The following is a 22,385-nucleotide window of genomic DNA, read 5'->3' as shown; positions in this document are numbered from 1 at the left end:
GGCCACTGCGAAGAAAAACCTTCCTTTCCCTGCCGACTCATCTTCACTCTTCAGTTTTCCTGCTCTTCCCTCAAAATTGGCTCCTCTTAATCCATCCTGATCCTGAAAATGCCGCATTTCACCCAAACCGGCCGCCCCCGTCTGCGCTGCCCGGCCCGGCCCACACAGGGACAAAACTACATTTTTAAAAGCTTTAAAAGCTTTTTTTTAAAATAAAATTGAATTTAGGAGCTTTTTTAGCAGAAAAACAGCGTATCAAGCGCTTTTTCTTTCTTTAAATTAAAGAAGCTTAAAAAGCTCTTTTTTAAATAAAATCGCCTCAGCTTAGCTCCGGCTTTTCGAAAATATCACATTAGGATATTTTAAGAATTAAAGAGCTGCGAGAGCTGCATTTTCTCCCAGAAATCGGCTTTGAAAGCAGCGATTTCTTAAAAACCAGCCCTAGAAGCTTCGGTTTGAATAAAAACCAGCTTTAGAGCTTTTTTAAGGTTTTTCATTCATTTTTTTCAATTACAAGTGCCCCGGCTCGCCCTGGCTTTTCCCATTAGTGGAATCGCCGCAATTTAAGGATTTTTATAGAAACAAAGCAGCTTTAAGAGCTCAATTTTCCATAAAGGAAACATCTTTTGTCTCTTTTCCTTAAATAAATATTCAAGAGCCGCTTTTATGAAACAAAGCAGTCTTAGGAGTTCTTTCTATGAAATATCGCAGCTTTAAGAGCTTTTTGTAGGCAATAAAGCCTATTTTCGAGCTCTTGGTAGGAAATAAAGCCATTTTAGGAGCTCTTTTTTTTGTATAAAATCGAGCAGCTCTAAGCGGTTTTGGGCCGAATTTGGGCCGTTTCGGGGCTGGTTCTCGGCCGGGCGCAGCCGGCGCGGGGCCCTCCCTTATAAGCGGCCCAGCCCCGCCCCCGCGGGGCGACAAAATAGTCCCTAAAATCGCCAAAAAAGGGCAGCAACCCCCAAAATCCCCCCCAAAATCCACCGCCCGCAGTGTGAAAAAGCTTCTTTTTTCATTATTTCACCTTTTAACCCTTTTCTTCGATTTTTTTCCCCTCACAAACTGCGCCCCCCCTTCCCCCATGGCTGTGGGCCTTCGGCCGGCCCACGCGGTCCAGCACGAAAATGGTTAAATTTAACAGAGGTTTTTTTGTTCGGTTGGCCGATTCTGCCCTAAAATCCCTCGCTTCGACCTTCTCGGGTGGTTTTAGAGGTTTTTTTGTTTTGTTTTTTATTCATTCATTTTACTCAGGTTTTTGCTTTTGCTGCGTCACCGGGCTGGGCCGCTGCCAAAAAGGCGCCGTTTCTCCTCAAAAGGGCCACAAATCTTGGGTGGAAAAAAGTTTTTGAAGGAACACAGACCCCAAAGCCTAAATTTTCACCAGTTTTTGTTCCCAAAAAACCCAAACAACCCTTTTTTAACCCTTTTTCCCACCCTGATCCAGCGCAGCCCTAACCACCACTTTAATTTCTTTTCTACAACAAAAATGCATCAAAATCTTTGTGTTTCATCCCATTTCAGCGTGCTGAGTCATGGAAGTCCCTGTTTGCCATAAGGGAAATAAACCCTCACTATTTTGAGGCATTTTAAGGCTTTTTAAAGGCAATTTAAAGCACTTCTTTGGCATTTTGAGGTGTTTCCGGGCAGGAAATGACACCCCCAAAAATGCTGGCAGGGAGGGACAACCCCCCTCCCCAACCTTTTAATTATCATTCATTAAAGCTGCTCTGGGCTAATTAAAGCTGCTGACGAAAACAATGAGGCATTTTGGGGGTGTGGGAGGAGCTGTTCCGACATTTTTGGGGCGTTTCCTGCGGGAGAAAATATTTCCTTATTATTATTAATGATTTTCTGGGCTATTCACCATTAAGGCTCTCCAATGTAATTTTCCCCCCCCATTTTAGGTGCTGGAAAAGGCCTCCCCCAGAAATACCCTGATTTTAGGGGAAGTTTGTCTCAAATTATCATTTTTACAGCAATAATCTGCCCATTTGCAGCTGGTTTAAGTCCTAATTTAAAATTTTTAAATCATTTTAGCAACCAAGTTCACGTTTTCTGCATGAAAATACCCCAAAAGCTGCTTTTTCCTCAGGAGCTGAGCCTGGAGAGGCCATTTTAAAACATTTTCCTCTAGAAGATGCTCTTCACCAAATCTTGAGTGTTTCTTAGGAATAAAAAGTAGAATAAAAAAATCAGGTTTAGATTTTTTTAAAGCTAGGATAGCACTAAGGCTTCTGAAGAGCCTCAACAGCACTTTAAGGTGAGTTTAAGCCATTTTTGGGACACAGGACACAGCTTCTGCCCTCAAAAATAACAACTAAACCAAACCCTTAAGTTTTTCAGCTGTTTTTTAAACCCAAATGGCCGCTTTTAATCCCAAAATGGGAGGCTGCCCCTCCAGTCTCCTTAGCCCCCTTTCTTAGTGGGTTTTTAAGGCAAAACCACCTCAATTCTTCACTCTAAACCCACCATTTCCTTGAGGCTTTCCAGCTTTTTAAAACCCGACCCTTTTTACCGACTTTTCGCACAGAAAATTACCTCACGAAAAGGGGCCCGTATGGGGGGGGACTTAATCGCGTCCCTTCCTCCGCGGGGCCCCTCAAACCGAGGCTAAATGGGCACAAACCCCCTCCCCCCGCTCGCTCCCCTCCCCCACAGCCCCGACTTTCATTCTGCCCCTCCCCCACGCCCATTTTACAGGCAAAAAAAAAAAGAAAATTGGGGGCGGAAGGATCCGGCGGAAGGATCCAGCGGCAGGATCCGGTGTGAAGTGACCTCCGGCCATGTGGCCGGCGGAGGGATCCGCGCGCGGAGGGATCCGAGAGTGAGGCGTCATGGGCGGTTCCACACGGAGACCGCGCCCCCTCACCAGGCCCCTCCCTTGGCTTTGCCGCAGTCGCCGCGGGGGCGGCGCCGGGTGCGGGAGTGCGGCGTCATCGCTCCGTGCGCTCCGCATTGGGCGGGGGAAGCGCCGAGTCACCTCTGGTGTGTCCGGAGGGGCTAAACAGTTAAAAAAAAAAATCACCCTTTTCTCCTTGGTTTTACCTCAGAAAAGCCCGAGTTCCTTCAGGAAAATGTCATTTGCCTCAGAAGTGGCCGACTTCCGTCACAAAATGACCGATATCCCGAGAAAATGTCCGGTTTGCCTCAGAAGCTTTTGATTTTACTTCATCGGTGTCTCAGTTCCCTCTGAGACGTCTAGTTTGTCTCAAAAATGTTTGATTTCCCTCAAGAAGTGTCCGATTTGCCTCAGAAGTGTCCTACTTGCTTCGAAAATGTCTTACTTCCCTCAGAAATGTCTGATTTGTACCAAAAATGCTTCATTTCCCTCAGAAAGTTCCCGTTTTGCCACAGAAATGTCAAATTGTACCTCAGAAACGTCAAGTTTTACCTCAGAAATGTCTTATTTCCCTCAGAAAATATATTTTTTATTCGGCCATATTCCCCCCCCCTAAAATGGCGTCTCCCCACAAGAACAGCCCCGTGAGGTGGGGGGGGGGGGGGAATCCGCATCCTTCACGATTTCCCTCAGATAATATTTATTCCAAAGTATTTCTTTACCCTATCAAATATTTATATTTTCTTCATTTTTTAGTTTCAAAATGTTGGATTTCAGAGCAGTTTCTTTGTGTTCTTTAGGCCCCGGTAACACCGACCCGTCCCACAGTACAAAACTCTCACCGGTTCTCCCTTAAAAAAAAATCCTTAAATTTCTAAAAAGCACCTTAAGAAAATGAAGTTATTCAGGACTGAGGCAGTTTTGCCGCAGAGTGGAGGCGTGTGGGGTTTATGGGTAGAAAATGTGATATTTTGGATAAATGCAGCCCTGCTGGGTGGGAAAAGCGAGGAAAATGGGTTAAATAGTGAAATAGGGGGATTTTGGGTGGGTCTGTGAAGGTCCCAAATGGACAATGAGCGATGCCCCAAAATCAGCAGGACTTGCCCCAAAAATGGTGGAATTTGTCCCAAAGGTCTCATTAGTGCTAATGAGAGAGAGAAGCCCCCCCAGCACAGAAGCCCTTGACACAGGTGACAAGTGTGACATGTGTGACATGTGTGACACACGTGTGTCTCTCAGTCCCCAGCCCGAAATGGCCGCTGCTGTCACGTGGGCCGCCATTTGGCTACGTCAGCCCCAACCCCCCAGAAGTGGCCCCAAACCCCCCAGAACTGGCCCCAAACTGCTGCAGCTTGTCCCAACCCCCCCTGAATGAACCCCAAGCCGCCTAGAACAGGCCCCAAACCCCCCAGAACTGGCCCAAAATCTCCCAACTCCCCTGAAAGTGGCCTCAGACCCCCCAGGAACTGGCTGGAAAATGATCTGCATGTTCCCAAATCAGCTCCAAATATCTCAAACTAGATCAAAACTGCCAGAAATTAACTCCAAACGCCACAAATAAGTCACAAACCACCCTGAATCAGCTGAATCATTTTGGCCCCAAACGACCCAAACTGGTACCAGACTGCCTCAAACTGCTCTGGATTAATCCAAATCAACCCTGATTTGCCCCAAAATGCCCCAAATTTCACCAAACCCTGCCTGGGGAGAAAGGACGGGGGCAGTGCAGTTTATTGGGGAGTGTGAGTACAAAGAGGGGGGGGCTTCCAGTGCTCCCAGTCTGAACTGGGAGGGGTTTGGGGGTCTCGGGGGGGCTCAGCCCTGCTCGGAGCCGGCCCCCCCTGTGCCCCCCGCCACGGGGCTGTAGGAGCCGCCCCCGGCCCCCCCCCGGCTGAAGAAGGACGCCGAGCGCCGGGGGGGCTTCACTCGCCGCAGCTCCTGCCCTGGGGGGGGACATTGGGGTGGGATTTAGGGCAGGAACCGCCTCGGGGTCACCTGTGTCACCCCCCAGGTGTCCCAGACCACGCTGTGTCCCCTGCTCGTCAGATTCACCCCAAGGTCCCTGTCACCACCCATGTCCCTGTGACTGCCCTCCTGTCCCCCTCCTCGACCCCATTACCCCCTACCCCCTCCAGAAGCTGGGGTCACCCCATGTGTGTGTGTGTCCCCATGTCCCCCTGTCCCTGATGTCCCCGCCATGTCCCGGATGCCCCCCATTTCCCAGGTGTCCCCCATGTCCTGAATGCCCCCCATATCCCCAGTGTCCCCGATGTTCCAGGTATCCTCCATGTCTCGCTGTCCCCCATTTCCCGAATGCCCCCCATGTCCCGGATGTCCCCCATGTCCGCGCTGTCCCGGATGCCCCCCATGTCCCGAATGTCCCCGACGTCCCGGTTGTCCCCCATGTCCCCGATGCCTCCCATGTCCCCGCTGTCCCCATGTCGCGCTGTCGCCTGTCGCACCGTCCCGCACGTAGTCGATGGTGGCGAGGCGCTGCAGGCGGGGCCGGGTCACGCTCTCCTGCCGCCGCAAGGGGGCGCCCCGCGCTCCGGCCGCCTCGGGGGGCGTGGCCGCTGCAGCGGCGGGGGGCGGGGCCTGTTCCTCGGGGGGCGGGGCCGCCCCGCCCAGCTCGATGCAGCACTCGATGAGGGCGCTCATCAGCTCCGCCTGGGGGCGCTGTCAGCACCAGAGCGAGACCCCCCCGGAACCCCCAAAACCCCCCAGGACCCCCCCAGGGAACCCCCCAACCTTCCCGTCCAGGACGCTCCCCTAGAGACCCCCGCGGGACCCACAAATCCCCTCCACGGAGCCCCAAACACCTCCAGGACCCCCCCAGGGAACCCCCAAACCCCTCTGGGAACCCCCCCAGGGACCCCAAAATCCACCCCAGAGACCCCCAAACCGTCCCCCTTGGGAACCCCAAGCACACCCCAGGGATCCCCAAACCAACACCCCTAGGATCATCCCAGGACCCCCAAACCCACACCTGGGGCCTCCAAATTAACCCCAAACACCCCCAAACCGACCCTCCCAGGACCCCCAAACTGATCCCCTAGGGACTCCCACCCAGCTTCCCCCTAAAGCGCCCCCAAACCTCCCCCTGCTCCCCCCAAATTCCCCCCCAGAGCCCCCCACTCGCACCTGTGGGGAGAACACGCGCAGCAATCGGTTCACGGGCGCTCCCTCGTGGTCCCCATCGAACTCCAGCCACAGCTGGGGGGGCTCCGTGGGGTCCCCGTCCTGCCCCGCGGGGTCCCCGTCCTGCCCCACAGCCCCCACCAGCTCCCAGCACAGCTCGGGGTACGTCAGGGACAGCAGCACGTGCTGGGGGGGCACGGGGGGGTCACACACAGAGCCCCCTGACCCCCACAGAGCCACCCTGACCCTCATCGTGCTCCCCCAGACCCCCCTGACCCCCATCCAGCCCCCCCAGACCCCCCGATACCTTCTGGCGGGGGTCAATGATGGTGACCCCCTCGAGCCCCACGGCCACGCTGACGGGGCGCAGCCCCCCCCGGGCCAGCAGCCCCCCCGACGGACGCTCAATGGCTCCCGGGAAAAAGGCACACCTGGAAAAGGGGGTGGGGACACACCTGGGTCACCCCAAATTCTGGGTCCCCCCCAAATTTATGGGGCCCTGGGTCAAGAAGCTGGGTGGAGATTCTGGATACTGAGGGACTTGGGGGTCTAGAAAGAGTCCTAGGGGGGTCACTGTGGGTCTGGGGGGGGTCTGTGGGGCTCAGATATTGGGGGGTCTCTGGGAGAGCTCCCTGGGGGTCTGTGGGGCTCATTGGGTGTCTCTGGGGGACAGGGCGGGTGCATGGGGGTCTCTTCTGGGGTTCCCTGGTGATTTGGGGGGGTGCCCCTCAATCTGGGGGTGTCCCTGAGCTCTGCAGGGGTCCCTGGGAGGGGGCTTGGTGAGGGTCCCTAAGGGTCTGGGGGCATCAGTGGGGGATGTCCCATAAGGGGGTGTCCCTTTGGGGGGGTCCCATTGAAATGTCCCTTTTGGGGTGTCCCATGTGTGGGTGTCCCTTTGAGGTGTCCCATTGGGGTGTCCCTTTTGGGGTTTTCCCTGGGGGTCTCTAATTGGGGAGTGTCCCATTGAGGTATCCCATTTGGGGTGTCCCTTTCGGGGTGTCCCTTTAGGGGGTCTCTAATTGGGGGGTGTCCCCCCGGGGGTCTCTAACCGGTCCCCCCCCTCACCCGTAGCCGGGCAGGGCGTGGCAGCGCCGCAGGAAGTCCCGGTACAATCCGGCAGGGGGCGCCTCGGGGCCCGGCGCACGCGCAAACGCCTCGAGGAGCCGCTGGGAGGGGCCCGGCTCGCGCGAGCGCCGGAACAGCGCCCCCCAGCGGGCGGGAGGACCCGGCGGCAGCAGCTCCCCCAGCAGCGGCCTGGGGGCGACACCTGGGGTCAGGGGGGGTCACACCAGGACCGGGAGGGGCACGGGCCGAACATGGGGGTCAGTGGGTGCGGTGAGGCCGGGGGGTGGGAAGGTCCCAGAGGGGTTCCCGTGGGTGGGTCCCAGGTGTGGGAAGTCCCCCAGGTATGACTCCCAGGTGGAGGGGATCCCATGGGGGGGTCCCAGATGTGGGGGGGTTCCCCAGGTATGGCTCCCAGGATCCCGTGGGTGGTCGTGTCCCAGGTGGGGGAATCACGGGAATGGTCCTGGGTGGGGTCCTCAATGGAGTCCCAGGGGTTCCCTCGGGTGGGGGTCCCATGGGCAGGGGTCCCATGGGCAGGGGTTCCATGGGCAGGGGTTCCACGGGCAGGGGTCCCATGGGCAGGGGTTCCATGGGCAGGGGTCCCATGGGCAGGGATCCCTCGGGTGGGGGTCCCACGGGCAGGGGTCCCATGGGCAGGGGTTCCATGGGCAGGGGTCCCATGGGCAGGGATCCCTCGGGTGGGGGTCCCACGGGCAGGGGTCCCGCGGGCAGGGTCCCGCCGGTGCTGACCGCAGGCTGAGCTCCGTGTGCCGGCCGGGCTCGAAGGGCCCCAGGCGCAGGCGGCAGCTGAGCCCCCCCAGCTCGGCCGCCTCGGGGGGGTCCACGGGGTAGCGCCCCCCCTTGAGCTGCTCCCGCGCCTCCTCATAGAGCAACCGCAGCAGCTCCTCCTCCTGCAGCTGGGACCCGCAGACACCCCCAGGTCACCCAGAGAGACCCCCGAACCACCGCAGAGCCCTCCCTGAACCCCCCCGTGTCCCCCTCCCATGGATCCCCCACATTGGGGACCCCCCTGTCCCCCCTCACCTCCAGCTCGCGGCTCTTGGGGAAGAACACGTTCCTGCGCAGCTGCAGACACGGCTCATCTGGGGGGGCAGGGGGTCAGTGGGACCCTCGAGGGGACCCTCCTGTCCCCAAAGGGTCCCCCCGCGACCCCCCAGCCCCTCACCTTGGGCGATGGCCGCGGGCGAGCCGAGGCTGAAGCGCAGCAGCAGCTCCGGCCAGTGCCGCACCAGGCGCAGGGGGCGGTGCCGCGGCTTCAGCTGCACCTCTGGAGGGGACACAGGGCTGGAGACCCCCATGGGGACCCCCACGGGCACAGGGACCCCCCACCCCATCCTCCAGGGGGATCCTCCTGTCTGTCCCTCATGGGACCCTCCAATGTCCCCTCCTCACCAAGCAGCTCCGACCCCAACCACAGTGCGAGCTGTGACCCTGCCATGTCCATGTCCCCCCAATGTCCCCGTGTCCCCCCATGTCCCTATGTCCGCATGTCCCCCTGTCCCCCGAATGTCCCCCTGTCCCCTCTCACCGAGCAGCTCTGACCCCAACCACAGCGCGAGCTGTGACCCTGCCATGCCCATGTCCCCCCAATGCCCATATACTCCTGTCCCTCCCAATGTCTCCCAATGTGCCCGTGTCCCCCAATGTCCCCATGTGTCCCCATGTCCCCCCAAATGTCACCATGTCCCCCCCTCACCGAGCAGCTCCGACCCCAACCACAGTGTGAGCTGTGACCCCGCCATATCCATGTCCCTCCAATGCCCATATCCCATTGTCCTTCCCAATGTCCCTCCATGTCCCCATGTCCCCCCAATGTCCCCCCATGTCCCCTCGATGTCCCCCTGCCCCCCCTCACCGAGCAGCTCCGACCCCAACCACAGCGCGAGGGCGTCGCTGGCGGCGGGCGGGAGGCGCAGCGCCCCCTGCAGGCGGCGCAGCAGCTCCGCGGCCGTGGGGCCCGGGGGCGGCTCCAGCGGCAGCGGCAGCGCCGACCCGTCCGGCAGGTACAGCAGGGCTGGGGGCGCCGGGGGGCGTCAGACCCCCTCGGTACCCCCACATAACCAACGGGACCCCCACACCGCCCCACAACCACCCCTGCACTGACACAGCCCCGACCCGTCCGGCAGGGCTGGGGGCACCGGGGGGCGTGAGACCCCCACCCAGGAAAGCCCAAACCCACTCGGAACCTGAGACCCCCACCCAGGGAACCCCAAACCCACTCGGGAGCCCCAAACCTCCCCCGGGACCCCCTCCCCAAAACTGACACACCCCCGGGACACACCCAAAGGACGCACGGGGGGGGGGGGGTCCCACGGCCACGCCCTCCCCCAGACCACCCCCCCCAAAGTGTCCCACGCTCCTCCGGGGGTCTCACGGACCCCACACGGCCCCATGCCCCCCACCCACGGGGGTCCCACGGCCACGCCCACACCCGGACTCGCGGCCCCGCCCCCTCCCGTGGCCCCGCCCACTCACCGGCGGCGCCCGGCGGGGCGGACGCGCCCTCCCCCTCCGCCTCCCCCTCCCCGTCCATGAACGGGGTCACGGAGGGGTCACCGCGGGGTCACCGTGGGGTCACGACTCCGCGCGCTCCTCGCGCCGGTCCCGCGCGCGGGGCGGAAGCGCCACGGGTGGGCGGAGGGGGCGGGGCCGTTATGATGACGTCATTGTGAGGGCGGGGCCCGGGATAGGGGGAGAGGCGCCCCCTGGCGGAGGGGAGGGCTGGGACCCCCACCCCGGGGGGAGTTTGGGGGGTCCCGGTGGATTCGGGGGGTCCCGGGGGCGGCGCAGGAAGAGGCGGAGCCGCTGTACGAAGTATAGAACCGTGTATTCCTCTGTGCGCGGCGGGGGGGGCGGCCCGGGGGGGCTCGGAGGGATTCGGGGCGGCTTTTGGGGGGGTCCCGGCAGGACCCCGAGGGGGCGGGGGTCCCGACGCCAATCGGGGCTCTCGAAATTAAAAAATAAACCCAAAGAAATACCCGGGGAAGGGGGGAGGGGGGCGGTAAAAAACCGATCCGAGGTTGGGAAGGGGAGCGGTTTGAGGGGGGGGGGGGTCCCACGCCCCACGCGGGGGGGTCCCGCGCGCCCCCCCCCACGCGCGCCGCCCCCCGGTTCCCGCGGCGGGGTCGAGGGGGGGGGGGACACACACACAGAGAGACCACAGAGGCGCCCCCGCTGCGGCGGGCGGGGTCGGGGGCGTCGGGCGGGTGACACCCCCCGGGAATGGCGGCGGGGACCGGGTGGGGGTCGGGGGGACACGCGTGGAGACCCCCCCCTCACACGTAATACTCCTTGTCCTTGTTGCGCCGCGCTTTGCCCGGCGCCTTGGGGGGCGCGGCCGCCGCTTTCTCCTTGGGGGTCCCGGCGGGCGGGGTCGGGGACGCGGCCCCGGGAGCCCCTCCCGGGCCCCCCCCGGGCGCGGCGGGGGCGGCCCCGATGTAGTGGCGGCTCTGGTCCACCTGGTAGGAGCCCTCGTCGCGGTTGCGGTACTTGTACATGGCGTAGAGGAGGATGAGGATGCAGAGCGCGGCGGCCGCCACGATGCCCACCACCATGCCGGTGGTGCCGCCCGCCTCCCGCACCACCTCCACCGCTCCGGGCGCGGCTGTGGGGGGCACGGGGGGGCGCCGGGTCACGGGAGGAGCCGAACCCCCCCCGCGCCGCCCCCCGCCGCCCGCGCCGCCCTCCCGCGGGTGCCGCTCGCCCGCCGGCACCAGCCCGGGCGGAGCCGCTCCCGCCACCGTGGGCTCGGTCCCGGCGCCGCGCGGCGCGGCCGTGGCCGCCGGGGGGGCGGCGGCCTCGGGGCTCCCCCCGCCCCCCAGCCCCGCGAAGTCCTCGTCGTCGGCCGGCGGCTGCTCGGGGCCGGGAGCGTGGCCGGGCTCGGGCTCGGGGTCCGCCGCCTCCCCCGAGGCGAAGCCCGAGGGCTCGTCGCAGTCGGGGCCGCAGCCCGGGGGGGCGCGGGGGGCGGCGGGGGGCGCGGGGGGGCCCGGGGACGCCGGCAGCACCAGCTCCCCGCCTGCGGAGACAGAAACGGGACGGGGGGACCCCCGTCAGCCCCCGGCGCCGCGCCCCGCTGCGCCCCCCGACCCCCCCCCGCCGCCTCCGGCCGCCTCCGCGCCAGCTCCGCTCTAAGGTTACTTATTTCTTTCTTTTTTTTTTTTTTTTTTCATTTTTTAGCTAATTCCTCCTCTACTTCTTTTTTTTTTTTTTTTTTTTTTCTCGGTTTTTTGTTTTTTTTTTTTTAAGAGCAAACCGCGGCGCTGCCGTCAACTTACATCGCGGGATGGGGCCGGGTGATTTTAGCGTGGAGGAAAAAGAAATTGCAGGAAGGAAGGGAAAGCACACAAAAAACGAGAGAAAGAGAAAAAAGAGAAAAAAAGAACAAAAAGAAAAGAAGAGAAGAGACACTCGGTGAGAAGGTGCCGCGGCCACCCCTGCGGCGCCAGCGCCCGGCCCCGGCCGGCCCCGGCCACCGCCGGCCACCACTGGCCACCGGCCCCCGGCCATCAGCCACCGGCCACTGGCCACCAGCCTCGGATCCATCCGTCCATCCATCCGTCCATCCATCCATGAAACATCTGTTCATCCATCCATCCATCCATCCATGAAACATCTGTCCATCCCTAAATCCATCCATGGATCCTTGAACCCATCCTTGAATCCATCTTTGAATACATCCATCCATCCGTCCATCCATCCATGAACCATCTGTCCATCCATCCATCCATCCATCCATCCATGAACTATCTGTCCATCTCTAAATCCATCCATGGATCCCTGAATCCATCCATCCATCCATCCATCCATCCATCCATCCATCCATCCTTCTGTCTGTCCTTCCATCCATCATCCGTCCATCCATCCCTGAATCCATCCATCCCTGAATCCATCCATCCATCCATCCTTGAATCCATCCATCATCCATCCATTATCCATCCATCCATCCATCCATCCATCGTTCTGTCTGTCCTTCCATCTATCATCCGTCCATCCATCCTTGAATCCATCCATCCCTGAATCCATCCATCCCTGAATCCATCCATCCATCCATCCATCCATCCTTGAATCCATCCATCATCCATCCATCATCCATCCATCCATCCATCCATCCATCCATCCATCCATCCTTCTGTCTGTCCTTCCATCCATCCATCCGTCCATCTATCCTTGAATCCATCCATCCTTGAGTCCATTTATCCATCCCTAAACCCAGCTGTGTCCATCCAATCCTCATCCATATGTCCGTCTGTCTTTGATTCCATCCATCCATCTGTCCATCTGTCCATCCATCCTTCCTTCCATGAACCATCTGTCCATCCCTAAATCCATCCATCCCTGAATCCATCCATCCCTCTGTCCATCCATCCCTCCGTCCATCCATCCATCCATCCATCCATCCATCCATCCATCCATCCACGGACCACTGTCCATCATCCATCCATGGTCAATTGTCCATCCATTGTCCATCCATTGTCTGTCCACTGTCCGTCCATTGTCCGTCCATGTCCATCTGTCCGTCCTCCGCTCCTCTCCCCTTTCCCCTGACCGCTGCCACCACTCCCCCACAAGCGGGGTTTTGGGGGACCAGAGTGTCCTGGGGACACCTGTGGGGGACATCCAGGTGTCCAGGTGACACCTGTGGGTGCCAGGTGTCTGAGGGGGTCTCCAGTGTCCAGGTGACACATGGGGGTGTCCAGGGGGTGTCACCGTGTGACACTGGGGTTGGGGGTGGGTCCTCGCCGAGGTCCTGGTGGCAGCTCAGGTGTGACAGCTCAGGTGTGACAGCGCAGGTGTGACAGCGCAGGTGTCACATGGGGGTGACCCCAGACCGGGGCATCCTCCCTGTCTGTCCGAGTGTCCGAGTGTCCGAATGTCCAAATGTCCGAGTGTCCGTCCGTCAGGGGAAGCAGGGGGTGGGGGCGGGGCCTGCACGCCCCTGGGCTCAGGTGTGTGCTCGGAATGGGCGGGAACACCTGTGCAGGTGGGGGGCGGGGCCACAGGTGGGAGGGCGTGTGCAAAGGGGGGCACCTGGGTGTGCAAAGGGGGGCACCTTGGTGTGTGGGGGGGTTGAGTTTGTGGGGCAGGTGTGAGTTCAGGTGTGTGTGAGTTCAGGTGTGTGTGTGAGTTCAGGTGTGCGTGAGCTCAGGTGTGTGTGCGCACCTGTGACTGTGTGTGTGTCAGCAGCTCCTGTCCAGGTGTGTGTGTGCACAATTCAGATGTGTGTGCACCTATCCAGGTGTGTGTGTGCACAATTCAGATGTGTGTGCACCTGTCCAGGTGTGTGTGAACAGTTCAGGTGTGTGCACACCTGTGCAGGTGTGTCTGTGTTTGTGTGTCCACACCTATACAGGTGTGTGTGAACAGTTCAGGTGTGTGCACACCTGTGCAGCTGTGTGTGTGTCTGTGTGCACACCTTTCCAGGTGTGTGTGTGCACCTGTCCAGGTGTGTGTGTGCACCTTTCCAGGTGTGTGTGTGCACCTGTTCAGGTGTATGAGCAGCTCCCGTACCCACGTGTTCCCTGCCGTGAGCAGCCTGGCACGTTCCTTGCTCACACGTGTGTGCAACACCCGCATCCCCCTACACCTGTGTGTGTGCACTCCCTCACACCTGTGCGTGTGCACTCCCCACACCTGTGTGTGTGCACTCCTCACACCTGTGCGTGTGCACTCCTCACACCTGTGCGCGTGCACTCCTCACACCTGTGCGTGTGCACTCCCCACACCTGTGCGTGTGCACTCCTCACACCTGTGCGTGTGCACTCCTCACACCTGTGTGTGTGCACTCCCCACACCTGTGCGTGTGCACACCTCCGCTGGGGGGGTTTGGGGGAGAGCCCCGGGCTCTGCGGCCGTGCCACACGCGCGTGCCAGGCCGTGCCACACGCGCGTGCCCGGGGCCCCGGAGCAGCACCCACCTGTGCCCGGCTCACACTCTTCCAGGTCCTCGTCATCGCTCGGACACTCGGCCGAGGCCACCAGGAGATCGTCCGTGTTCTAGGGGGGGGGACATTGGGGGGGGTCAGTGCCAGCCTGGGGACCCCCAAACCCCCCAACCCCCCCCAGAGCCCCCCAGGATACAGGGAGGGGTGTCAGGGGTCACCTGAGCGCACCCAGGTGTGCGGGATCCAACCCCCCATACCTGACCCCCCCCCCCCCAGCGCCCCTCCTCCCCTATCCAACCCTTGGGATCCCCCCAATGCTCCCCCAAATTCCCTGCAGACCCTCCCCCCTTTTACCCCTCATCCCCCATCCTTGGTAGGACCCTCCCTCAATCCATCCCCTCTCCAATCCCCCACTCCCCATTTCCCTGTCCCAGTGCCGCCCCCTCCCCTAAACCCCCCTACCCACCATATCCAGACCCCAGACCCCCGTTCCCCCCCTCCCCATTTACCTGGGCGACGGTGTCGCGCAGGGTGGGCGAGCGCCCGCGGCGGGTGGTGGTCGTGGCCATGGTGGTGGTGGTCTCCATGATGGTGGTGGCCATGTCGGGGGGCGCGGGGGGTGGCGCCGGGGGGCGCGGGGGGCGGCGGGGGGTCCCCCACGAGCCGCAGGTCCCCCTCGAGCCGCACGCGGGGGTGTCCCTCGGCCGCCAGCGCCAGCAGCTTCAGCCCGTTGTAGTAGAGCCCCGAGAGCTGCCCCTGGAAGGGGCGGCCGCGGTCCCGGCCCCCCACCCGCACGCGCGCCTGGCTGTTGAAGATGGTCAGCTGCCGGCCTGGGGGGGAGAGCGGGGGCTCGCACACCTGGCACGCCTGGTACCGGCTCGCCTGTGTCACCTGTGTCACCTGTGCTACCCCAGAAATGTCACCCCGTCATTGTCACCTTACCCCCACAAACATCCCCCTGGCTGTTGAAGATGGTCAACTGCCGGCCTGGGGGGGAGAGCGGGGGCTCGCACACCTGGTATTGGCACACCTGTGTCACCTGTGCCACCTGTGCTACCCTAACATTGTAACCCCAGCAATGTCACCTCATCCCCACTCACATCCCCCTGGCTGTTGAAGATGGTCAGCTGCCGGCCTGGAGGGGAGAGCGGAGGCTCGCACACCTGGCACGCCTGGTACCGGCTCACCTGTGTCACCTGTGCTACCCCAGAAATGTCACCCCGTCATTGTCACCTCATCTATACACATCCCCCTGGCTGGTGGAGAGGGGCAGCTGCTGGCCTGGGGGGGAGAGGGGGGCTCATACACCTGGCACACCTGGTACCAGCTCACCTGTGTCACCTGTGTCACCTGTGCTACCCCGACATTGCAACCCCATCCTTGTCACCTCACTCATACACATCCCCCTGGCTGGCGGAGAGGGGCAGCTGCCAGCCTGGGGGGGAGAGGGGGGGCTCGCACACCTGGCACACCTGGTACTGGCACACCCGGCTCACCTGTGTTACCTGTGCTACCCTGACATTGTCACCCCAACACTGTGACCTCAACGCCATCACCCTGACACTGCCACCCCCCCCCCCCCAATGAATGGAGAGGGGGGCTTGTACACCTGGCACACCTGGCACACCTGGTACCGGCTCACCTGGCTCATCCTGGCACTGTCAGCCTGACACTGTCCCATGGATGGACAGGGCAGCTGCACACCTGGCACTGCCTAATCCCCACACCTGGCACACCTGGCAGAGCCTTATCTTACACCTGGCACACCTGGCATGGCCTTACCCCACACCTGGCACACCTGGCACACCTGGCATGGCCTTATCCCACACCTGGCACACCTGGCACAGCCTTATCCCCACACCTGGCACACCTGGCATGGTCTCACCCCACACCTGGCACAGCCTTTCCCACACCTGGCACACCCCCACACCTGGCACGCCCCCACGCTGCCCCACCTGCCTCACCCTGCCACTCCCACCCCCCACCGCCCCCCGCCCCCACACCTGGGCACACCTGGGTGTGCCTGGCACGAGGAGCTGCCCCGCCCCCCCCCCACCCCCACCCCCCTCCCCCCCGGGCAGTTAAAGGGACCCCAACGCCCCCCCGGCCCCCGGCTCCGCTCGGGCTCAATTCGGCCAATTTTGGGTCATTTGGGGCGGGGGGGGAGGGGCAGGGGCCCTGCCGGGGCGGGGCCGGGGCGTGCGAGGCTGGGGCGGCTCCTGTGCACACCTGGACACACCTGTGCGCCTTCCTCACACACACCTGGCCTTGCTGCACAACTGGTGCACACCTGGTGAACACCTGCTCTGGTGTGCACCTGTCCTTGTGCGCACCTGTCCTTGTGCACACTTGGTGCACACCTGCCCTCATGCACACCTGTCCTGTGCACACCTGGCATACACCTGGTGCACACCTGGTGCACGTTCCAGCCATGGCACACACCTGGCACACACCTGGTGCACACCTGTCCTGTGCACACCTGGCGCACGCCCCAGCCGTGGTGCACACCTGTCCTGTGCACACCTGTCCTGCGCACACCTGGCGCAGCCCCGGCCCCGGGCAGTGCGGGGCAGGTGCGGGTTAGGGGGTTTAGCGGGTTTATGCGGCTTTAGGGGGGCTCTGGGCTCAGCGCGGTTTAGGGGGGCCGTTAGGTGCGTTAGCATCCCTTTAACCAGGTAATGAGGGGGCGGGGCAGGGGCTGGCCCCTCCCCCCAACACCTGGGCTCCATCCCCGGACACCTGGGAGGGGTCCCTGGACAACGGGGTCCTCCGGGACCTGTGGCTCCTGGACACCTGTGGGGCCCAGGTGCTGCGACCCCCAAATATCGGGGTCCCAAACGCCGGGATCCCCGAACACCCGAGACCCCAAACAGGTGGGTCCCACACACCTGAGTTCTCAGGTGTGGCGGTGCCCAGGTGTGGGCGCCTCCAGGTGTTGGGGGAGATCCCAGACACTCCCCAAATTCAGCGGCTTCCAGACACCTGGGACCCCAAAAAAATCCCTGGGTGCCGGCCACAAGCGGGTGTGCCCAGGTGTGGGGAGCGCCCAGGCGTGTGGGGGGCGGTGCCCAGGTGTGGGGGGTGCCCAGGTGTGGGGGGCGCTCGCTGCCGTTACCTTTGTCGAGCAGCCACTCATCGACCACCCGCCCCAGGCGGAAGGGGATGCGCTGCCGCGCCAGCGCCAGCCGCTCGCTGTCCCCGCTGCCTTCGGAGGGAGGAGAAGAGCGTTACGGGGACACGGGGCAGGGCACGGGGACACCGGCACGGGGTGGCACCGGCGGCGGCATCGGCGGCGGCGTCATGGCCGTGTCACCGTGTCACGCAATGGTGGCACTGAGGCATCAGCAACGGCGGCAGCGCTGCGGTGGGACCGTGGTGTCAGCGGCGTCGTTGGTGCCACCAGGATGGGACCGTGGTGTCATCAGTTGGTGGCACTCTTGGTGTGATCATAAATGTCACCAAGATGGGACCGTGGTCTCAATGGCATCGTTGGTGTCACCATGACGGGACCATGGTCTCATTGTCAGTGGCATCATTGGTGACCCATGAGGGGTCTGTGGTCTCAATGGCATCGTTGGTGTCACCAAGAGTTCACCATGGTGTCATCAGTTAGTGACCAGTTAGTGGCACTCTTGGTGTTACCATCAATGTCACCATGATGGGACTGTGGTCTTGTCATTGGTGTCACCATCAATGTCACCATGATGGGACTGTGGTCCCATTGTTAGTGGCACTCTTGGTGTCATCATGATGGGACCGTGGTCTCAATGGCATTGTTGGTGTCACCAAGATGGGACCGTGGTCTCATCATTTAGTGATCAGTTAGTGGCACTCTTGGTGTCACCATCAATGTCGCCATGATGGGACCATGGTCTCAATGGCATCGTTGGTGTCACTAAGATGGGACCGTGGTGTCATTGTTAGTGGAATCGTTGGTGTCACCATCGATGTCACCATGATGGGACCATGTTCCCAATGGCATCATTAATGTCACCAAGATGGGACAATGGTCTGAACAGCATCGTTGGTGCCACCAAGATGGGACCGTGGTCTCATTGTTAGTGGCATGATCGGTACCACCAAGATGGTACCATGGTCTTAGTGGCATTTTTAGTGTCACCAAGATGGCACCGTGGTCTCAGCAGCATCGTTGGTGCCACCATGATGGGACCATGTTCCCAATGGCATCATTAGTGTCACCAAGATGGGACAATGGTCTCAGCAGCATTTTTAGTGTCACCAAGATGGGACTGTGGTGTCATCAGTTAGTGACCAGTTAGTGGCACTCCTGGTGTCACCATAGTGGGACTGTGGCCTTGTCATTGATGTCACCATCAGTGTCACCATGGTGGGACCACGATCTCACTGTTAGTGGCATCACTGGTGTCACCATCAATGTCACCAAGATGGGACCGTGGTCTCATTGTTAGTGGCATCATTACTGTCACCAAGATGGGACCATGGTCTCATTGCTAGTGACATCGTTGGTGTCACCGTGATGGGACCGTAGTCTAAGAGGCATCATTGGTGTCACCACTGTGGGACCATGGCCTTGCCATTGGTGTCACCGTCAATGTCACCATGGTGGGACCACAGTATCATCATTAGTAGCACCACTGGTGTCACCATCAATGTCACCATGATGTGACCATGACCTCATCACTGGTGGCGCCATCGGTGTCACCATCAGTGTCAACCATGATGGGACCATGGTGTCACCATGAATGTTACCACAGTAACGGTGGCACAACCATCATGTCATCTTTAGTGCCACCACAGATGTCACTGGTGGTGCCACCATGCTGTGACCACAGTGTGACCATCAGTGTCACCACCAGTGCCACCACCAGTACCACCATGGTGGGACGGTGTCACAACCTCCATGCCACCTTTAATGCCACCACAGATGTCACCGGTGGTGCCACCACGTCGTGACCACGGTGTGACCATCGGTGTCCCCACAGCCGTGACGCCCCTGCTGATGTCCCCAGCCCTGGCCGTGGTGTCACCGGGGTGGGGGTGGCCCTGGGGGGGTTTATGTGGCCTTTAGGGGGGCATTAGCGGGGGAGGGGCGGGGGGGTGTGGCCGTGGGACCCCTCGTTAGCGCTGCCTCGTTAGTGCCCTCGTTAGGGGGGGCCCTGGGGTGTCCCCAAGCACCTGGGGTGACCCCGGGGTGTCCGAAGGTGCCGTTGGGGGGGCTTGGGGGGCTCTGGGGGTGCCCTGGGGGTGCCCTGGGGGTCCCTACAGGTGCCATAGGGGTGTCCCAGGGGTGTCCCTGTGGTGACTCAAGGTGCCATTGGGGTGTCCCCAAGCACCTGGGGTGTCCCTTGGGTGTCTGGGGGAGCCCTGAGTGGTACCTGGGGGTACCTGGGGGATACCTGGGGGTACCTGCGGGGTCTGTAGGAGCCCTGGGGAACACCTGGGGAACACCTGTAGGATCTGTAACATACCTGGGGGTACCTCAGGGATACCTGTGGGGTCTGTAAGAGCCTTGGGGGTACCTGGGAGGTACCTGTGGGGTCTGTAAGAGCCCTGGAGAGCACCTGAGGGGTACCTGGGGGTACCTGGGGAACACCTGTAGTGTCTGTAGGAGCCCTGGGGAACACCTGGGAACACCTGTAGGGTCTGTAGGAGCCCTGGAGGGTACCTGAGGGGTACCTGGGGAACGCCTGTAGTGTCTGTAGGAGCCCTGGGGAACACCTGTAGGATCCGTAACAGACCTGGGGGTATCTGGGGAACACCTGTAGGGTTCTGTAAGAGACCTTGGGGTACCTGGGGGTACCTGGGAGGTACCTGGGTGACACCTGCAGTGTCTGTAGGAGCCCTGGGGAACACCTGGGCCATCCCTGGGGGTGTCTCTGGGGGCCCTGGGGTGCCCGGGGCGCGGCGGGGGGTACCTGGCGGGTAGCGCTCGTGCAGGGGGCCGCCGTCCACCTGGAGCGTGGCGTTGCCGCCGCTGCGCGTGAAGCGGACGACGTGGAAGCGCCCATCGCTGACGGCCGCCCCCCGCTCCTCCAGCGCGATGTCCTCGGTGCCCACGTTGAACAGGACCCCCACGGCCCCCTGAACCTGCAGGGTGGGCACGGGGGGCACCGGTGGGTGCCGGTCCCGCCTCCCCCAATTCCCCCTGCACCCCAATTTTGGCTGCTCTTATGAGGCAAAAAATCGCCAAATTTGGCTTTTGACAGGAACCCACAGAGCCCCCCCCCCTCCCCAGACCCCCAAACCTCCTCAGGACCCCCAGACCCAAATTTTTCCCTTCCTGCAGCGCTTCAGGATGTCACCAAATCCAGCCTTTAGCAGGAAGCCCCATAGGACCCCCATTAAACGCCCTGCACCCCAATTTTGGCCCCTGTTACAATGCAAAAAATCGTCAAATTTGGCTTTTAACAAGAACCCATACAGCACCCCCCAAACCCCCCCAGGACCCCCAGACCCCAATTTTTTCCCCTCCTGCAGAGCTTCAGGATGTCACCAAATCCAGCCTTTAGCAGGAAGCCCCCCTGGAGCCCCCCATTAACCCCCCTGCACCCCAATTTTGTCCCCTCTGATGCTGTGGAGCTGCGGGAAGTCACCAAACCCGGCCTTGACCAGGAGTCCCGCAAACCCCCCCCAGGACCCCCATGAATCCCCCCAACCCCTCATTTATGATGCAGAACTGCAGGAAATCACCAAGTCCAGGAACCCCTGGAGATTTCCTGGAGATCCCCAGCCCCCCAGCACCCCCAGACCCCAATTTCTGAGCCCTCCCTTACAATGTGGAGCTGCAGGAAGTCGCCGAGCCTGGCTGCGCTCTCCATGCACAGCAGCACCCCCAGACCCCCCTAAACCCCCCTAAACCCCCAGACCCCTAAACCCCTGTGTACCCCCAGCCCCCCCCAGCACCCCCGTACCCCAATTTCTGACCCTCCCTTACAATGTGGAGCTGCAGGAAGTCGCCGAGGCCGGCCGCGCTCTCCACGCGCAGCAGCACCGCGTCGCGCTGCCGGGTGCTGAAGCCCAGGGCCAGGCGGTCAGCGCGGGTGCTGGGCCGGTCATTGGGGGGCCACGTGTAGGTGATCAGGGCCCCCCCCTTGCCGAAAATGTACGTGGTGCCCGCTGTGGGGGGGAGAGAAAAAAATGGGCGGTCAGGGGGGCAAGAAAAGGGGAGCCAGATCTGGGGGGAGATCAGGGGGTTGGGGGATTTGGGGTCGCTGAGTGCCGGGGGACCCCCTGGAATTTGGGGACTCCAGGAGGGACCCAGGAGTTTGGGGGTGAACTGGGATATTTGGTGGGGGGGACCCCAGGGTTTATGGGGAATTCTGAATTTGGGGGGTCCCTGACATCCCATGGGGATTCTGAGGAATGGGGAGGGGTCTGAGAGCTGGGGGGGAACATCTGAATTTGGGGGAGGGGCTGTGGGACCATCAGGACCCCCCCAATGTCTGCGGGTCCCTCTTGTCACCCCCCCCCCTCCCAAAACGGCCTTGGATGAGGGCTCAGGGTGCACAAACACACCCAAAATACATCCAAAAATATACAAAAACCACCCAAACCCATTCAAAACAGCCAAAACCATCCCGAAAAACACCAAACCATCCTAAAACAGCCAAACACACCCCAAAACAGCCAAACACACCCCAAAAAACACCAAACACACCCCAAAAATGCCAAACACACCCCAAAAAATGCCAAACACACCAAAAACCATCGCAGAACACCCCAAAACCACCCAAACATCCCAAAACCACCACAAAACACCCACAACCACCCAACAAACCCCAAACACACTCCAAACCACCCCAAAATAGCACAAAACGGCCTGAACACACCCCAAAATCTCCAGAACACACCCCAAAACCATCAAGAAACACCAAAAACCACCAAAAACCACCCAAAACCATCCGTGACCCCACAGGGCCCCCCAGACTCAACCTGGGCCTGGTGTAGGGGGGAGGAGGAAGAGGAAGAGGGGGAGGAAGGCTGCTCCAGGTTCCCAAGGCAGCGAGGAGGAGGAGGAGAAGGAGGAAGAGGCGGTGACAGGGAGGAGGAGGAGGGGGAGGAAGGCCAGGCTGAAGCACCCGAGAGCAGCTGGGGAGGAGGAGGAGGGTGAGAAACAGGAGGAGGAGGAAGAGGGAGAGGAGGAGGGGGAGGATGAAGGCTGTCCCACCTTGCCAAGGCAGTGAGGAGGAGGAGGAGGAAGAGGAAGGAGGGGGAGGAGGAGAAGGAGGTGAAGGAGGAGGAGGAGGAAGAGGGGGAGGAAGGCCATCTGTGTCCCTGTCATCGTGAACAGGAAATTGTGGGAGCCTGAGGCTGAGGATGATGATGATGATGATGAGGGTTTTGGGGTCCCTGCGAGGATGAGGAAGGGGAAGGCTGATGAGGAGGGTGATGAAGGCTCAGTGAGCTGGCTGTGGGTGAGGAAGGACCAATGGATGGACATGGGGAGGAGGAGGAGGATA

The 22,385-nt window shown here is 61.1% G+C and overlaps 2 protein-coding genes and 1 long non-coding RNA gene across 3 annotated transcripts; 1 reads left to right on the top strand and 2 right to left on the bottom strand.

Moving 5' to 3' along the window:
* Positions 1 to 4,496: 4,496 nt before the first annotated feature.
* FRMD8 (FERM domain containing 8) lies at positions 4,497 to 9,683 on the bottom strand. Its single transcript, XM_054295374.1, has 10 exons — positions 9,539 to 9,683; positions 8,919 to 9,077; positions 8,229 to 8,330; positions 8,087 to 8,145; positions 7,793 to 7,959; positions 7,043 to 7,231; positions 6,285 to 6,408; positions 5,981 to 6,163; positions 5,302 to 5,506; positions 4,497 to 4,782 (listed from the first exon to the last, which is right to left on the bottom strand). Exons 1-10 carry the CDS (start codon positions 9,594 to 9,596, stop codon positions 4,655 to 4,657), a joined length of 1,374 nt encoding a protein of 457 aa, XP_054151349.1. The 5' UTR covers positions 9,597 to 9,683; the 3' UTR covers positions 4,497 to 4,654.
* Positions 9,684 to 10,127: 444 nt separating this feature from the next.
* On the bottom strand, positions 10,128 to 21,100 carry LOC128950502 (neurexin-2-beta-like; the record flags this gene model as incomplete). The annotated part of the gene is given in 7 exon segments (XM_054295373.1): positions 10,128 to 10,667; positions 13,978 to 14,056; positions 14,454 to 14,562; positions 14,564 to 14,774; positions 17,060 to 17,149; positions 19,842 to 20,013; positions 20,861 to 21,100. Coding segments are annotated over 7 exon segments (1,230 nt in total), but the record flags the coding sequence as incomplete, so codon positions are not given.
* LOC128950504 (uncharacterized) lies at positions 12,833 to 13,692 on the top strand. The gene is made up of 4 exons (XR_008484367.1): positions 12,833 to 13,174; positions 13,209 to 13,257; positions 13,340 to 13,394; positions 13,528 to 13,692. It is a non-coding gene; the product is annotated as an uncharacterized LOC128950504 (long non-coding RNA).
* Positions 21,101 to 22,385: the final 1,285 nt, after the last annotated feature.

This window comes from Melozone crissalis, unplaced genomic scaffold, assembly GCF_028551555.1.
Source record: "Melozone crissalis strain CALT ecotype California unplaced genomic scaffold, PUWL_Pcris_2 ptg000667l_1, whole genome shotgun sequence".
NCBI classification, from domain to species: domain Eukaryota; kingdom Metazoa; phylum Chordata; class Aves; order Passeriformes; family Passerellidae; genus Melozone; species Melozone crissalis.
The sequence above is the reverse complement of the archived record's forward strand: the minus strand, read 5'-3'. Positions and strand labels throughout refer to the sequence as shown.

Bases quoted from the DNA above. Each gene is read 5' to 3' on its own strand.
- FRMD8 (XM_054295374.1), bottom strand. From the start codon at position 9,596: ATGGACGGGGAGGGGGAGGCGGAGGGGGAGGGCGCGTCCGCCCCGCCG. The intron at 9,078-9,538 runs GTGAGTGGGCGG...CGGCGCCCCCAG, and splicing joins CGCCCCGCCGGGCGCCGCCG to CCCTGCTGTACCTGCCGGAC. The intron at 6,164-6,284 runs GTATCGGGGGGT...GTGCCCCCCCAG, and splicing joins TCATTGACCCCCGCCAGAAG to CACGTGCTGCTGTCCCTGAC.